The sequence below is a fragment of the Tachypleus tridentatus genome, chromosome 9 (genome assembly GCF_004210375.1).
Source record: "Tachypleus tridentatus isolate NWPU-2018 chromosome 9, ASM421037v1, whole genome shotgun sequence".
In the NCBI taxonomy this organism is placed as follows: Eukaryota; Metazoa; Arthropoda; class Merostomata; order Xiphosura; family Limulidae; genus Tachypleus; species Tachypleus tridentatus.
In genome coordinates this window covers 141,063,423-141,082,889 of record NC_134833.1, presented here as the reverse complement: position 1 = coordinate 141,082,889, position 19,467 = coordinate 141,063,423, and the positions used below count along the sequence as shown (strand labels likewise).

Here is a 19,467-nt window from a genome sequence, read left to right as displayed (position 1 = left end):
GGCAACACATATTTTTGATACTATCAGTTTTAACTCAAAAATAGATTCAAAGTTTGAAGACACACATTCAGGTTTAATAACTCTACAATTCCGTTTAGTGTCTCCAAGAACGAAATAAATCAATTTGAAGAGCTTTTCCACAACACCTATTACAAGTTATCTAGAGTGAGGCACACCGATAAATCTTCAGCGGAATTTTGAAAAAGATAAAAAAAAAATTCACAATTTCAATCGCAAAAGGTTTCACCACAAGAAGCGATGTTTAATTCTAGTAACTGACTTTTGTTTTGTTTTATTTGATGAAAATATTTTCTCACATTTTCGTGTAGAGCTACACAAATGATTGCATGTATCCGTTCCAAATTTTGAGCTTAGTGACTTGAGGAAAAGCAGCTACTAAAAAGCGCCCATATCCACCTTTTTGTCGATTGTTATCTGAAAACGTGATCTGTAGGTGATCCTGTGTGATAACTACTTAACCTGAATTTATTATCTGAACGTGATCTGTAGGTGATCCTGTGTGCTAACTACTTAACCTGAATTTATTATTTGAACGTGATCTGAAGGTGATCCTGTGTACTTACTACTTAACCTGAATTTATTATCTAAACGTGATCTGTAGGTGATCCTGTGTGCTAACTACTTAACCTGAATTTATTATCTAAACGTGATCTGTAGGTGATCCTGTGTACTTACTACTTAACCTGAATTTATTATCTAAACGTGATCTGTAGGTGATCCTGTGTGCTAACTACTTAACCTGAATTTATTATCTAAACGTGATCTGTAGGTGATCCTGTGTACTTACTACTTAACCTGAATTTATTATCTAAACGTGATCTGTAGGTGATCCTGTGTGCTAACTACTTAACCTGAATTTATTATCTAAACGTGATCTGTAGGTGATCCTGTGTGCTAACTACTTAACCTGAATTTATTATCTGAACGTAATCTGTAGGTGATCCTGTGTGCTAACTACTTAACCTGAATTTATTATCTGAACGAATAGAGATAGATTTGATCAACATCCTTATAGTCCAAGCTCGTGAAGTGCGGAACGGGTTTTTCGTGGCAATGGAAAACGAAACAGGAACACTGGAATTTAAAATCACACCATCCATTAGGCCTAACCCAGCCCATTAATGTAAAATACAGTAACAAGGCTCACTGTTTACTGCTTACCTAACTGTGACATTGAAAATTTAATTTATTTCTTAACTACGTGCAAAACTGAAGGTTTAGAGTATATTTCTTAGAGTCACGAAACTGCGATTGAGAAACGAAGTCAAAATCTTAGTCGAACGTGAAACGGTATTTATATTCCACAGTTCGTTTTCACTCCAGTGGAGAGCGAAATAAATTATTCAATTTTTTTTTGTCATAATGATTGAGCTACTTGCATATTTTAAATATTTTTAGGGATAGGCACACGAACATGTTTATATTAATTACTTACATAATGAAACCATAAATGGACTACTTACTATTCACGTGCACGCTCCTAGTAACGAAACTCATATATAAAACTTCCAAAACAAACAAACATCGTTGACACGACAGCAGAACGTGAGAAACTCCACCCACGTGCTCTACATCTCCAACTCAAAAGCGAGCATATAGAGACCATACCAATAACATACTATACTGTTTCGAAACAAGGGGCGGGGAAACAAACTCGTGCACAAAAAACTAGAGTTTTATAAATTATGCATTTATATTTATAAGGACTAGAAATGGTTCATAAATAGTAACAACTCAGTATTATCTCATTTACACAGCAAAGTAAACACAATACAATTGTCATCAAGACAACAACGAGATACCACACACGCATACATACATATATAAACGCCAATACGTTACACGTCGGGCCCGGTATGGCCAGGTGGTTAAGGTACTCGACTCGTACTCCGAGGGTCGAGGGTTCAAATTCCCGTCACACCAAAACATACTCGCCCTTTCAATCGTGGGGGCGTTACAATATTACGATCAATCCCACTATTCGTTGGTTAAAAGAGTAGCCCAAAAGTTGGCGGTGATAACTAGTTGCCTTCCCTCTTGTTTTGCACTGCTAAATTAGTGGCGGTTAGCGCAGATAGTCCTTGTGTAGCTTTGCGCAAAATCAAAACACAAACAAACATATTACGAATATGTGTGAGAGTGAACACCTTTATGAATTATCCATAGATTATTGGACTTTAATACAATTTCGAAAATGTACACACTTCTCTGTTCGATGTGACGCACCGATTACACCTTCATAAACTGAATTCACTTTTATTTCTCTCAGAACAGGTTCTTCGAAACTACTGTAAATATGGATAATATTAAGTAACAATTAATGATGTTTTATAAAAGTAAAAGTAAAGATTTTGAAAATAATCGTTATTTCTATTCAAACACAACTAATTTTCTTACATACAAATTTTCCATTAACGATATGCTATCGGATCCTGTTGCCTCACACACACGCTCCGCAACTTGGAGCGGTGTGTGAACGCTGTAAAATTGCACAATTCGGTAGTACAAGATTTGCTGCTGGTGGTTGTTGGCTAGAAGCTTCCTCCTGATCGATCATAAGGTCCAAATTACGATGGTTATGCGCAGACAACACTCTGTGTAACTTTGTACAAAAATTCTGAAACAAATTATCCTTCCATTACATTAGTTGAAAATTAGGAACGGTTATGCGTAAGTAGCCCATGGTGTAAGTAGCCCATGGTGTAGCTTTGAGCGAAAATTGTGAAACAACGAAACAAATTGTTATTACTTTATCGTACACTTTTCTTAGTGTCCGTTAGTACAGAGGTAAGTCTAAAAATTTACAACTCTAAAATCCCCTCTGTAAGCTCAGCAGATATCTTGATGTGGCTTTGCTATAACACACACACACACACTTTTCTTAACCATTGTATAAAACAATGATCAATATACACTGTTCATAGAAGTAAGACATAACGAGATTTATTTTTGTTTTTTGTATATTCTTAGGGTATGAAATTTTTAAAAAATTCAGTTTGCTTATTATAGAGGATTACACGAATCCTACTTACGGTTTGCAAGTTTATATATCAATAATTCCTTATGTAATAGACCTTTATGAGAAATGACCCAAATTCCGGAAAGAAAATGTTACTTTTGACTGAGAGGGAATATGTCTACTGTTCAAATAATGTTGGGTTTATGGACTAATTTTGTTGGTGGTGACTTTTCAAAAGTAGTGTAAATCTTGTTAGAAACCAATAAACCGAAACTGAAATTTGTAGTGCCGTCAACCTGCTACAGGAGATCCTCATCCAGACTGAAGTGACACAAGTCATGGAAGTGTCACAATCCGTTGTCAACAGGATATACCAGGAGGTAAAAAGGATAGAAGTGCAGTATACGACCAATATCTGCGCAAACTGACCCTTAAACTCCACACCAGCAGCACTGGGTTCTTAGGAATGACCTTCAGCTAATAACTGTAGTGTGATTATCGTGCTCAGCGGTCAGGAAAAGGATCCAAGAAGCCAGGTTTAAGTGCAGGATATCTTCTAACTACTTTCCATTACTGTAAAGTTTGTTTGTTTTTGGAATTTCGCGCAAAGCTACACGAGGGCTATCTGCACTAGCCGTCAATAATTTAGCAACCACTAGTCATCACCACTCACTGCCAACACTTGGGCTATTCTTTTGTCAACGAATAGAGGGATTGATCGTTACATTACAACGCCCCCACGGCTGAAAGGGCGAGCATGTTTGGTATGATGGGGATTCAAACCCAAGAACCTCGCATTACGAGTCGAGTGCCTTAGCCACCTGGTCATGCTGGGCCTTGTGTAAATATTTAAGATCAGGTAAAAGCAATAGCTTGTTCTTACGTCAACAGATGAGGTTGGAAGCTGAAGACGGAGGAAAATACCAACATTTGGAAAAAACTTAAAACATGATATTGCAGTAAATACCAAATTTATTCAAAAACCAAGTACAAAACTAAAGTATATACTATGTGAAAACTACACTGACAAACATAACATCAATATTATTTATGAAATACAATGCAACAGCTCCCACAACTTCTATATTGGAGAAACAAGCACAAAAATGGAAACCAGATTCAAAGAACATAAAAAACAACCTTCACTCGTTTCTGAACACTGCATATCACATAAACACAACATAACCATAGAAAATACCCAGATACAAAGTAGTGAAACAAAAATAAACAAACGTAAAATGAAAAAAATCCCTACTTACACAACAATTAAAACCAAAATTAAACCAATATAAAGGAATACCTTTATATCCATACTAATTAATAGCCTAATATCTAATTGTAACGCCCCCTACAATCTCGTACCAATCTACCCTCTCGTCCCTAAGACATGTATCCGGCAAAGGTCAGTTGCAAACTCTTTCTTTGTTAACCTGAAAATGATCTAAGGTCGAAAAGTTCTTCTATACTTTATCTTAATTAAAGTTCTAATACACATACCAGCCGTCTTGAGAATACATTTTTACTCGTCATTACGAGTGACCGAGTCTGTACTATCAGTATTTTGACGGATACTTGTCATCAGATTAAACCATGCTGGCCTAAAGGTTAGCGTTCCACGATGTAAATCTGTATATCTCAGGTTCGCGTTACAGTCAGTCCTGTTATCTGGTTAAGAAAGCGGTAAAAACTGCTGACTGATTACCACCCCTCTGGTTATCAACGGTTGTGCTTTAAACTTAGGACCTCTGACCTGACCGTTTGGTCCATGTGTCGAGTAAAGTATTGGTTGAAAACACCAAGTGTTCTAACCCTTCTCTGTGAAAGTGTTCTAACCCTTCTCTGTGAAAGTGTCACAAACAACCAGTAATGGTTGTATCTCTAGTGAGGTCGGGCGAGAAGACCTGGCTCGCAGTCGGCGTTCCGATTCATCCCAAAGGCGTTCGATGGGGTTGAAGTCAGGGCTCTGCGCAGGCCAGTCAAGTTCTTCCACACCAACCTCGGCAAACCATGTCTTTATGGACCTCGCTTTGTGTACGGGGGCATTGTCATGCTGAAACAAAAAAGGGCCTTCCCCATACTGTTGCCACAAAGTTGGAAACACACAATTCTTTAAAATGTCATTGTATGCTGTAGCATTAAGATTTCCCTTCACTGGAACTAAAGAGCCTATCCCAAACCATTATTCCTCCTCCACAAAACTTTACAGTTGGCACTATGCATTCAGGCAAGTAGCATTCTCCTGTAATCCGCCAAACCTAGATTCATCCGCCAGACTGCCAGATAGTGAAGCGTGATTCATCACTCCACTGCTCCATAATCTAATGGCGGTGTGCTTTACTCCACTCCAGCTGACGCTTGACATTGTACATGGTGATCTTAGGCTTGTGTGCGGCTGCTCGGCCTTAGAAACCCATTTCTTGAAGCTCTAGACGAACAGTTCTTGTGCTGACGTTGTTTCCAGAGGCAGTTTGGAACACGGAAGTGAGTGTTGCAACTGTGGACAGACGATTTTTACACGCTACGCGCTTCAGCACTCGGTGGTCCCGTTATGTGAGCTTGTGTGGCCTACCGTTTCATGGCTGAGCTGTTATTGCCCGTAAATGTTTCCACTTCACAATAACAGCACTTACAATTGACCAGGGCAGCTCTAGCAGGGCAGAAATTTGACGAACTGACTTGTTAGAAAGGTGGCACTCTATGACAGTACCACATTGAAAGTCACTAAGCTCTTCAGTACGACCCATTCTACTGGCAATGTTTGTCTATGGAGATTGGATGACTGTATGCTTCAGGTTTTGCACCTGAGAGCAATGGGTGTGGCTGAAATAGCCGAACCCACTAATTAGAAGGGGGTGTTCACATACTTTTGGCTATGTAGTGTATCTCCTTATCGAAAACAGGCTGTACTTAATAAAGACTGAAGTACTGCTAGGCCTAAGACAAGAGACTATATAGATTGTGGTGTCTGCGATTATAATATTCTTGAAGTCCTGTATTTAAAGAAATACAGTTGCAGTAAAATTACTAATTTCACCAGAAATGTTTTCCGAGTCTGCTACCAAATATGCAAAACACGTTTTATCATATTAGCGCCTCCTTTGTTAATTTAGTCACTCAGAAATTTCACTGTTTTACCGTTGGCTTGATGACCTCAGATCTATTGTTTTCTATTTTATTGTTATATTACTTTCCTAACCTTATCGCCATTTCCACTAACGTACAATGAGATTTAAGGTGTATACATTTTCAGGGGGGGGCAACGTTTTAAATAATAAAATAAAGAAACACAACGATTTTATAAAATTGGAAGAAACTCAGATTTTCTGTCCTTAAGTTTGGACTTCCTCCGTTCTATGGAATATTGTAAGTATTTGACTATATAAAAAATAAGTATATATTACGAAGTAAAAATAATATTTTTGCACATACTGTTGCTGCTATAGATCTCGCTTTGAGAAATGAATTTTATCGAGTAAATTTCTTGTTGATCAGAACTTTTTCCTGAAATTCTGAGCAAATTTCATTTATTTTTATTTCTGTAGCTTGCTTCAAGCCTTCAAAAGCGAACGCCACGTATAAACAACACCTGCTATTTGCATTTTTACCTCTCTTTGAATTGGCAGGTGCAAAATCACGTGCTGTGTGACATCATGTCGTCTGCTGCAAACTGCCTTATAGACAACTTCAGATGAATCCCCAAAGATTACGTTGAATCATTCCAAGCTATGTGGCATTTTGTCAACTCAGTTTTTTTTTTTTTTCTTTTAATTCCATCAGTTGATTCATAAATGTCGAAAGCTCATAATACTAAATACTGATGTAAATGACTTTTATGCTAAAATAAACAAAGCCTTTAAAAAAAACTAAGTAAATTTAATTTATACTTTAATAGTAGTGTGCACCTGCTATATAGATTTGATCATTCTTAGTAGGACGGCATCAGTAACATGTAACAAATATGTAAGTAAAATATTTTATCAACTGCCATCAGTGAGATATAGATATATAAATAACTTTAAGTTGTGAATCATATTCTTAATTACAGCTTTGATAAGCTTCAAGTATCTCATCTGCACATTCAACGTAAGCTTTACTTTCGGTAAAATTTTGTAATATAAGAAATATTCTGAACAATAGGTGGTGCTTGAATCATTAGTTGGGTAAGGTATTCTGTGACATATATTGTATGACCTTTTTGTATTGGTGAAAATAATGCTCTGTAAGGAACATGTTATTTGGGGAGGCTGTTTGTTTGCCCACGATAAGTGTTGAAAGGGGTTGCCCCTTGGGCAGTTAGGGTTAACAACTTTCCTTCACTTACCAGGGGAGGCTAAGCCTTCTCAAGCTTCTCATATCTGCCGATCCTAGTCAGAAGGATTTTCTTCACAGATTGTTTATTTGTTTGAAGTTAAATACAAAGCTACATAATGAACTATCTGTGCGCTGCCCATCACGAGTATCGAAAGCCTGTTTGAAAGATGTTTTCATCTTTTCCATGGTACAGAAGTATAGCCGCAAGAAGTTAATTTAAGAGTAATCATTAATTATTTAGATCTTACTTCCACATTTTTAAACTAATTTTTTAACACACATACTTTACTTTTAGTTCTCTAGGGGGGGAGAAACTAATATTTCCAAAGTAAAAGTAATTACGTCTAAAGATGTTATTAATATGATTGAACCTAATGGAGAGAGAACGAAAAACAAGTGCAGGAAGAAAACGGTGAAATTAAAAAAGGAAAAACTCACAAAGTTAATAGACAGAGAAGATCAAGAGATCTTTATTTATTTTGTTGTTGAGATCTCTCGAACTGGTTATTCCCCAACTTCCTAAAAAGCTCCGAGTAGAAGCCATCAGTATAAAAAGTCACTACTGTTTTTTATTGTTAATGAATAGTACGTTTTTCTTTAGAGATATATATTATCTCAGTTATATGTATCGATTTTTTATTTATTTTTTTGTTTTCTTAAGGCAGTAGTATTTCATGAAACATAAAAACGCACAAATAATTTGGTAGCTAGCATGATAAATCCATAGGAAAAAACAGAGGCAGTTAGATAAATAGATGTCCACATGTTAAAATAAAATAGAGGAATTGAAAGACAGATAGATAGTCAGTCCCTTTTAGTTAACTACATTTAAAGTAACATAGATAAACAAATAGATAACAACAATCAGTTTAATATATAGGTAATCACATGTTAAAGTAAGATAAACAGAGTGAAAAATAGGCAGTTCCACACAGTTAGCAACTCAGATAATTCCATTTTTAAAGTAAGATAACCAAATAGATAGAAAATGACAGTCAGTTTAATACATAAACATTCACACGCTAAAAATAGTATAGACAGACAAAAGTCCCAGTTAATTAACTACCTTGATAATTCCGCGAATTAAACTAGGATAGAGAGATAAGATATATATATCATTACTTTTAAATTAAGAGTTGAAGCTTTTGAACACTATGGTTCCAAACACATGCTGTAAACTTTATGCATAACGACATCTATCAATCATAATATGAGCAACAGAGGAAAAGGATATTAAATTAAATTTTATATCGCGCGGTTTCTCCTACCTACTTTATCTAAAAGTATACTAACGCTACTTACGACAATACACTGGCATCCTTTCCCTGGCTGAAGGGAGCACGTGCTTGTGAGTTGCTTCCTCTCTTGTGCTACTGACGTCAAATCTGTTAGCCACGTCTATGTATTGGCACTTACAACAGCGGAAGAACAGCGCATAGTGACAAAGTCCTTCAGATGAACTCAGATTTCGTGCGCTTTATTGTCATTAAACACCCCCTCTTGTTGTCACGTTAAGCCGCCGTCCAAAATGTAGTTATGAACATAAATTAACACAAGACCGATAAGCAATCAATCAAAGTCCTTTGAATAGCCACACGAAAGATAGTGATAATTATTTATATACCTAAATATATTAAAACAAGACAGATAGCACGGAGGAAAAAAAGAATAAGATGGTAACAAAGTGATACATGCTAAGCCTAAATGTTTTACTTACATAAGAAACCTAAACATTTAGAAAGCAAAACTTGGAATAAACAAGTAGATTTTAATTCGTATTTGGAATCAAACAGTTGCAAAAGGAATTATGATAAACTATCAATGGGTAAGTCAATGGGCTTACAATGCTAAAAATCAGGTTCTGATTCCTGTGGTGAGCAAAGCAAAGACAGCTTATTTTGTGTGTGAATGCTTTAAAACAAAACAATGTTATCACAAACTAGATCATCTGTAGCAGAAGAAAATTGTTAACATTTTATTTTATCATACAATAAGAAGGTTTATCGACAGATATTATTTCATTTTGAGAGAAAATTACGTAATTTACACTTTCAAAAATACTTCAAACCTGTAGTCTGCATACTGTGGGTATTAAATAATGTCCCCAAACAATGTCCCACATACCTCTAGAAAATATTTCTAGAGTTTTATAAAATGCGCCGAAACATACTGATAGCAAGTAATCAGCTTGCCCTACAAAGAAGAAAAGTACAACGCTGACGTTAAAGTATTTCGTGTTTTTGTTTTTCATTGATAGCAAATAAAACAAGTGCCCCAAAACAACGATGTCATGCAAACCTATGCTATATTTAATGGCTAGGTATGTATATAGGATAAATTTGTAACTATTGCATTGTTACTACACTGCTTTCTCACAGTTTATATCCTCGATGGAAAACACGCCCATCAAGGGGACGTATAACATTCAGGTTGCTGAAACTTGTCGATTTGAGCTAACCCTGTAAAGAAAGAATAAATCAACAACGAATGGAAAATACAGACCATTCTTAATAAAACTTCACTCGGTTCTTGAAATAAACATTTTCCCACAGAAGATCAACAAGCGAAATAAAAAGTTTGTTTGTAACATTTGTGTGTATATTTCATGCCTCTTCTATACGGATTATATTATCAATTTAGGAAATATATCTCGTAAGATTCACACAAAAAGAAACTGGTTTCGTGTCGGTTCACGATTGCTGTTGAATCTACTTTATGCTAACTAGTTTAAGATCTAATGTGGCTGTATATTGGTGACGTTCTTTTCTTATTTCTTAAGACTACATGTGATAACACTTTAAAAGTAACAAGGCTTTCCTTATTCAGCATAATCGATTTACCCAGGCAATATTTGTTTCTCTCTATGGCCTGGTGGTTAGGGCACTTGACTTGCAATCGGCGGATCATGAGTTCAAACCCTGTCATCAAACACGCTTGCCCTTTTAGCTGCGGGGTGTTATAATATGACCGTCAATCCCACTATTCTTTGGTAGAAGAGCAGCTCAACGGTTGGCGGTGAGTAGTGTTGATTAAGTACCTTTCCTCTAGTCTATCACTTGTTACTTAGGGATGGCTTTGTTCGAAATTCAGCGAAAGAAAAAACCTTTATGAGAGAGCGAAATAAATCCCTGAACTACCAGAAACGTTCGAATTTAACACACCAAATGCAAATTTATTAAACTTAAGAAAAGGCGAAATGATGAGAGATAACACGGAGAAATAAAAACAAAATCGTACACACAGAGAAGATGAAATCATGCAGATAAGTGTTAGCTAGAGGAGATAATTAACAGAAAAAAAATAAATCACACAAAGTCGAAGATAGAGAGCGCGTCTAATAAAGAGAGGATGGCAAGATAAAACAGGTAGAAGCGAGAGAGAAAAACAGTGGACAAAACACTGCGAGAGCAGTGACTAAAGAAAACGGAGAAAGACAGGAGGATTTAATAAAACAGAGAGAGGGAAGAATAGAAAAAAACAATAAAGAGAGGAAGGACTGGAGAAATCAGGTCACATAGGTGGAAGGGAAGACAGAGTGGATGACAGAGATGAGGTACTGAAGAAAGGTGACAAAACAGTGAGAGGTAAGTGACGTAACTAAAGAAAGTAGATAACACACAGGGAAGGAAATGATGGAGGGGAAGACACAAGATAGTAGCAGAAGAGAAAAAGAACTGGAAAAAATAGATAACAGAATGGAAGAGAGAAGAGAATGACAGACAGTAGATGGCAAAGAGAGACAGGGGTTAGAGAAGGGGTGAAAAATTGAGATAAACAGAGAAGGAAAACAAGACATACAATAGTGCAGGTAAAACAACACAAAGTCAAGTGAAAAGAGAAATGATCTGGGAAAGCGCATAGTAAAAAAAAAAAAATGGAAAATTATATAAGAAAAAGCTGAAAAAGACAATTAAATACCTAACTCACTTTAAAGCGATATCACACACTTATATAAATAATTTAATCACAATACCTCATATATACATAGGTATATTTCTTATTCAAACAGCGGTAAATTTACGGACCTATTACGCTAAAATCTCAAGTTCGTTTCCCGTGGTGCACACAGCAGATAGCCAAATGTTTCTCTAAAACAAACGCATATACACTTATATATAAAAATATAATATACGTTTATAATATAAACATGCAGTAGCTGAGGTTTTCCGGCATATTTTTTTTAAATATATCTCTATTGTAGTTACGTACACGAAATCTGTACCGGTATCATACCAGTTAAGAACTGTTGATTGATCAGTTACAAATGGTTACTACTAGTGTGAAATAACAAGTTTCTCAATATTCTCAGACACAGTGAGCTTGAATATGTATATTACTTCCTACACGCCTTCTCCAATTTGCACAGCAGTATGTTTGCCACAAAAAAACGGGGTTTCGATACCCGTGGTGGGCAGATCACAGATAGCCCATTGTGTAGCTTTGTGCTTAATTCTAACAAACAAATATTTCCTGCACTATCAAGTTATTGAACATAAAATGCAATGTTTTAAAACAGAATAAGTTTCCAGGAACACACGAAGTCAGGCCTAACAAGTTAAGTACTGCCAAGAAAATGGTTTGTAACAAACTTTCGATATTTTTGTATTGGTTAAGCCTAATTACACAAGAACTGTTACGTTAATTAAGCCAAAATACATAAAAATCGCTAATTTAATTAAGATTGGGTACAGCAAGATTGTCCCCTTAGTTAAAACCTAACTATATTTTTACCAAGCACTGTCGAAAATAGAAGTAAATTGCGAGTATCAAATAAAAAACGACATGAAATTAAACAAGAAAGTAAAGAAATCTATTATTATCGGTGTCTCAAACACTTTATAAATGGCCTCAAGTTTTCAGCTAAGCGTTTATATACTTTCTTCGCATCAGCCTACGAACCAATTACACCTAAATTTAACAATACCGTAGTGATAAGAATTAAATAGAACCATTTAATTAATTACAGCTTAAAATGCATTGTTGACAATTTATGGCATTATTAACATCGCCATGTTTGCATAAAATGAAATTATACTTCATAAGAAAACATTCATATGCATATTGTTTCACGATACCAGAGTTTGGTACAAGAACAGTAGTTTACAAATCACATGTTGCTAGTTAACTAATAAAAACCAATAAAAAATTTAAATAATAATATAGACGAATAAACTGTTTGATAATGTTGTTTTCTTTCCAAGTCTTTTCTCTTTATTCTTCAAATTCGTTTTCTTTATTTCACTTTCATTCGTAACTGACTGTTTGTTTGTTTTGAATTTCACGCAAAGCTACAAGAGGGCTATCTGCGCTAGCCGTCCCTAATTTAGCAGTGTAAGACTAGAGGGGAGGCAGCTAGTCATTACCATCCACCACCAACTCTTGGGCTACTGTTTTAATAACGAATAGTGGGATTGATCGTCACGTTATAACGCTCCCACGGCTGAAAGGGCTAGCATGTTTGGTGCAACGGGATTCGAACTCACATTACGGGTCGAGCGCCTTAACCACCTGGCCATGCCGGGCCGTATTCGTAACTGAAAGATCTAATGTATGAAAACAACAGAAGTATAGTAATGTAAAGCTTTACAAGAATCATTACTGGATATGGGTCAAAATGAAAAATATCATGGAAACATTATATAACATGAAATTGAAAACATGAACGAGAGAACTAGCTTGTAAAGTTCGTTCAAATAAAACATCAGTAATGAAACAAAACAACTGGCGTTAGAAACAAATACAATAAATAATATTATGTGTTTAATTCTAACTGTAAAACTCTGATTTGTTTATGACGTATTTAAGCAGGATAATAATTATACTTCTCTTACGTAATCTAGTTCACACCATAACAGTTGCTTGTCATGAACAAGGGTGGACTTAAGTCAGTTGGTGCATGGGGCGGTAGCATCACTTTTGCCTCGACTAATAAATACAAGTGCATAAAACGCATGAAAATTACAAAATTTCTTTTCGTCGGGGGCCTAGAAATGGATGAGGTCCTGGTACAGCTGTGCCTTTTGCCCCGACTCTCAATAAGGCCTACATCATTAATATACCTTTCGTTTCCCAGCTGGTACTGAGAAACTATGTAATATCGCAAAAGGCCAAGTCGATACTCGATGCGGCAGATGTAGTGTGGTTGGCGCATTATAATGTATTTGCTTCTTTGTTTTCTCTAATAAATTCTTAGAAATGTCGAGAACAGGTTTCGTATTCTGTTAAAGTTTCACGTATATTTTCAACCGAATTTATGATGGGATATCATTTGTTTGCGGGTTTGTTTTGTACTTTTAGCGAAAAGCTACACAGTGGGCTATATCTATCTGTGCTCTGTCCACTGCAGGAAATCGAGCCCAAGATCTTAGTGTTGTAAGCCGTTAAACTTGCTGCTAACCCACCGAGGAAAGTTCGTGTATCAAAGCTGTAGACAGAGAAAAATACCTTGCGTATTTATCATGGATAGTCATCGTTATAAGAAACAACAATCCACGCAAGAAGGTATTGAAATCAAAGATTGAAAACAAACAAACAGACATTACTTTTAAGATTAGATATTGTAGTTTATAATTATCAGAAATACTGGTGCGATGGTAAAAAATGTTTTCATCTATAAAAGCAATATGGATTTTGAGGCACGTAATGATCTATCAGACATTGTAAGAATTCTAAAAAAAAAAATTCATTCACGAAAAACAAAACCGATATCCGGAAATATATTCTCAGACGGATAAACAAAATTACCGTTACTGAGAAACTAACTACACTCAGAATTTATGATACAAATACAAAACAATATGTATATGGTACAAGATATTTTACGTTACTTCAAATGACCTATCAGAACAATTATACCAAAACAATTTGTAAAGTTACGGCTTAAATACCGAAAATTGGCGAAGCATTATAAACTAGTAGCCCTTAAATGTTTGATAAAAATCCAGCAAACTGTAGACGTTTCTTCTAATTACATTTGTCTATTTTGGATTCAAATTCAGTCAGTCACGTAAACAAACTGAATTTATAATTTGTATTTTGTCTCACATAAGCTGCTGCTTAATAGGTCTTTCGTTAAGTGACAGAATTCGTCAGTCGGTCTAGACGACGAACGTTCGAGTTGCGCATTTGCTGGTCGCAGATTCTAATTCTCTTCATCAAATATACACGTTCTTTCAGCCATGGGAGCGTGATAATGTAATGGTCAATCTCGTTATTCATTGTTAAGATAATATCCCAAGAGTTGGCGGTCGGTGGTAGCAATTAGCTAGCTGTCTTCTCTCTAGTCTATCATTTCAAAATTAAGAACAGTAAACGCAGATAACTATCAAATAACACCAATAACAAAGAAACAAACCGGGCGATGAAAGAGAGAAAAGGTTCTCTGAAACGCTATGTATATAATGTATTTATATGCAGCGTAATGTTTTAAAGCAATACATTAAGTGTTCAACTGAAAATTAGCGAACCATTAGAAATCAATACGCCAAAATTGTGATAGAAAATTAGAGAAAAACCTGCAGTTTACGTGGTTTTTATCACAAAAAAGAACATTGTTGTCTCAAGTAATAAAAATAGATTCACGCGGTAAGATTATCAAAAATTCATCTAATCGTATTTAAAGTCAATTACTTAAAGAAAGGACACACTAATAACTATACGTACTTCTGCAGTGGCCCAGAAAGTATTCTGTTTCAAGAGTAAGTAAAGCCAAAATTAAGAGTAACAAATATTTTTATTTCTTGCTTTTCAAGTTCATATGTCACGTTGTGTTAAAGCCTACATAATGCATAATTCTTCTCATGATTCATGGCATGCGCACGTTTTACCGACATCACGGCAGTACATGTTTCAACGTTAAGCGTCCCTTACGTGACGACATTTTGTGTCTACTGACTGACTGACAGACAGACAACACAAATATATAATGGTGCGAGTGGTTAAACAATTGATCCCTGCAAGCGGTTTTCGGGGAAATAATAGCGAAATACTCCTTATGGTTGCTAAATAAGAACTGGAAAGCAATCTTTACCCATAAAACACAATTACTAATGGTTTATTTTTTTGTTGTTGTTTTTTAATTTCGTGCAAAGCTACACGAGGGTTATCTACACTAGCCGTCCCTAATTTAGCAGTGTAAGACTAGAAGGAAGGCTTCTAGTCATCACCACCCACCGTCAACTCTTGGGCTACTCTTTTAGTAACGAATATTATAACGCTCTCACTGCTGAAAAGACGAGCATATTTGGTGCGACGAGGATTCGAACCCGCTATCCTCGGATTACGAGTCGAGTGCCTTAACCACGTGGCCATGCCAGGCTGTGTATTTTTTTGTAGAGAGTCTATCGATGCAGACAGGTAATTATAAGAAAACTCCTGTTGTGTGTGAAGGTGTGAGTTTATAAACATAATGGAAAGTCGTGTTAGTACTGTGTGAAAATGGGATAAAAAACAGTTCTTAACCAAATCACATACCTACGAAATTGGCATTACTCTATATAAGATTTTAAATGGCTAACTTTAGACAAAAATGTGTGTATGTTTTTCTTATAGTAAAGCCACAGCGGGCTATCTGCTGAGTCCATCGAGGGGAATCGAACCCCAGATTTCAACATTGTAAATCCGAAGACTTACCGCTGTCTCAGCGGGGAACTAGACGAAAATAACCCTTCAAAGTGTTTGTAGAATTGTAGTTAAACTTACTTATACAAAGTATGGCAACTTATTAATATTACAGTTTATTAATTCTATTGTAAATGTTTAATGATTTTTTCTGACGAAGTTTGCATTTTTCTGTGTGTCGCTTCTGCATCAGTATTTCACACGCACAAAATCACACTATTGTTTTAATAACTTATGGCGTGAAACAATCCCAGTGTGTGACGATTCAGCAACATATTCTAAAAAAAAAACCAAAGAAATCGATACTAGCTTCAGTAAATGTCCTGAAGAACCTGTCTTTTGATAAACCAACAAATACATCTCGGAAATACGCTTAGTCGATTCCAAGCGCAAGAACAGCTTTTGCAATGGTAAAGCTCGTATAATTCCTCACCGAAGAAAGAAATAATATTGGAAAGTAAAGGTCAAAGGTCAGGGTTCTCTGAGGATTAGATATGGTTGGTTGGTTGTTTGGAATATTAGCGCAAAGCCATCCTTGATTTTGAACTGATAGACTAAACAGGATGCAGACACTCAACAACATCCGCCATTATCTCACGGATTTTAATCATGCGTTGCAGAATAGTGAGATTTGATTGTTAATGTTATAAAGCCCATCCCCCAGAGCCAGAAGCATCAACTGGCTATAGAACTTTCGGATTTACAGTTCGGTACTCTAACTACTAGGTCACGCCTGATACTAATTTTGAACTACTGACCACAGAGAAGGGAGCTAGTCGGTAGCACCAGCCACCATAAGGATTTTTTCGGGTTATTTTGCACATTATAATGGGATTGCAACTATTATAACAGCCCACAGTTGAAAGTTGCGAAGTGTATTCACTATCGTCACGTTTTGAATTTCGGGCCTCTCGATATGCAGCTCTTCTCGTTTTGAACTTCGGACCTCTCAATATGCAGCTCAGCACGTTATCTTTTAGGCTTTTCTTAGTCTATAGTACAATCACATTTATATAAACGTATTATTCTTGTAGAGCAAAGTAAACAATTATAATGTATTTTGTGGACTTTATAAGACAATCTGCTTTAATAAAGACATTATTACTAAAATCATTGGTGTATCAAATGTATTTCACAATACCTCAAGTCTATATGACGTAAACTAAAATATTTTACATTGTAATTACGTTTTAATATTTTTGGGTAGTAGCTGCTTCTTGGGGTCCAAGCCCTGAATCTTTCGATAGCTAGCGAAGCGTCTGACTTAAAACGCCTAAGACAGATGTTTAAATCGTTTATGTTACAGTCTGCTATATGCTTCAGATCCACAGTAGCAAGACGCCCTCTACTCAGCACTGATAGATACACACGAATGTTTTTATTGCGTTTTTTTTTAAACGTGAACACACAGAGAATCTCGGAAAAATACAATAACGCTATAAAGGTTTCAGTAAGAACTAATCAACTGACATAACACAGTGTTTTTTACAACTGGTTAAGTTTGATAACGAAACAAATTGAACAAATTTCTTCCTGTGACATCGAAAGATGAAAGTCGGTTACGAGGCGAAAAGTTTAATCTCGTTCTCAGTGATTTTCCAAGTCATCACAGCATAAAATTAGTAAACAGACCGATAAAAACAACAACAAAAAATGTTTTGTCGATAGCCCTAACGCTTTTGGAGTTGGTTTCCTACAGTTTGGGTTGTCTATTAAAGAAGCACTACATGAGATATGACTATTTTTTTCTTTCTATTCGTTACAATTGAATACGTGATAAAGGACATATTTCTCACTTTCAGTAGAAAAATTCTACCACAGTTCACGTCCATACAGACTTCCTCCTAAAATATGACTTTTCATACTAGTATTCCTAAGTTAGATAAGAAAAACCCAAAAAGAAATGAAGCTGAAAAAGACATAGTAAAAGTATTAGTGAATTGAACGATTTGAAGAGATGAGTACCACTGTTCACTCACTGGTGTAACTCCTGGTGACTCAATACTTGACCTCACTAGACTGGACATTCATAGAACAGTCACTCGAAACCCATTTCCTACCATTACGAACCTAAAGCGGCAAGCATCAACACGAGCTTCAAACTTATAAGAGAAACAAGACAAAAGGTATTAACAATTGTAAAAGAAGTCACAATAAACCAACAGTTTCGATGTGTATGTGTTACTTAAGTCTACTACAAAGTTAAATACTGTTTCAACAATCAAATCAAGATAAACTAAAACTGCCGCTAACATTACCTAATGTTGTCAGTGATTTAAAGAAAGACACATTTCAAGTTTTACACATCAGGTGAGCTAATATGTTATTGTTTGCGTGTAGCGAATCTGCGTAAAAAAATTTGTTTTTAAATTGCAAGCTATTTTTAGGTCGTAAACCAAACAAATGTTCCAGGATATCATAGTCGCCTAATTCCACTGAGTCTTGTTAGTTTCTGTCTATATTTTAAAGTAATGAACTCGTAATACAGCACTGTTAGTTAGCTCATCTTAATGCCTCACTTTAAATTCAGAGATGGTGAACGCGCCACGTTAAAAAAAAACTTCCTGAAATTCTCGTGATTCGAATCACGAAGGAGAAAACGGTCGAAATCTATGAGATTACTCAAACCTACACTATAGGCTGCGGAGATTTATGCGTAGGTATAGATACAGATTGCTTTTGTAGAAGCCACGAGGAACTCACTATATATAAGACCATTAAACACACATACCCGACATGCAAGGTTCTCATATTATCCACTTGTGATAAGTCTAATTGCATTACTTCGTTTTAATCTTATAAATCATGAGAGTTATGGAAACTGTAATTGGATTTCGTATTACTTTCAAGATTCCCTTTTATTTCAAACATGATGTTTAAAATACATTGAAGCTAAATGTATTAAATGCGGTTAAACGGATTCTAAACTAAGCTGGGGAAATATTTTCCGTGTAACAAAAGCTGAAACTAATAAAACCTGAACACTATTATTAAAATGTGTTTTATAACAATGTATCATAAGACTAATAAAAACTGAACACTATTATTAAAATGTGTTTTATAATAATGTATCTTAAGACTAATAAAAACTGAACACTATTATTAAAATGTGTTTTATAACAATGTATCTTAAGACTAATAAAAACTGAACACTATATTAAAATGTGTTGTATAACAATGTATCTTAAGACTAATAAAAACTGAACACTATTATTAAAATGTTTTATAACAATGTATCTTAAAACTAATAAAAACTGAACACTATTATTAAAATGTGTTTTATAACAATGTATCTTAAGACTAATAAAAACTGAACACTATTATTAAAATGTGTTTTATAACAATGTACCTTAAAACTAATAAAAACTGAACACTATTATTAAAATGTGTTTTATAACAATGTATCTTAAGACTAATAAAAACTGAACACTATTATTGAAATGTGTTTTATAACAATGTATCTTAAGACTAATAAAAACTGAACACTATTATTAAAATGTGTTTTATAACAATGTATCTTAAGACTAATAAAAACTGAACACTATTATTAAAATGTG

At 35.3% G+C, this 19,467-nt stretch overlaps 1 protein-coding gene across 8 annotated transcripts in view; it reads right to left on the bottom strand.

Moving 5' to 3' along the window:
• LOC143226533 (apoptosis-stimulating of p53 protein 1-like) overlaps nucleotides 1–19,467 on the bottom strand; it is a 226,804-nt gene that overhangs the window by 131,144 nt on the left and 76,193 nt on the right. For 2 of the 8 annotated variants that reach the window (XM_076457606.1, XM_076457608.1), the window contains exon 1: nucleotides 8,594–8,709. The exons of 4 other annotated variants lie outside the window; for them this stretch is intronic. In XM_076457606.1, coding sequence (XP_076313721.1) covers nucleotides 8,594–8,609 — 16 coding nt within the window. In that variant the 5' untranslated portion in view covers nucleotides 8,610–8,709. Of the gene's footprint in view, nucleotides 1–1,484; nucleotides 1,534–8,593; nucleotides 8,710–19,467 lie in introns of those variants that run through there. 2 more of the 8 variants (XM_076457605.1, XM_076457607.1) reach the window with 1 other exon arrangement.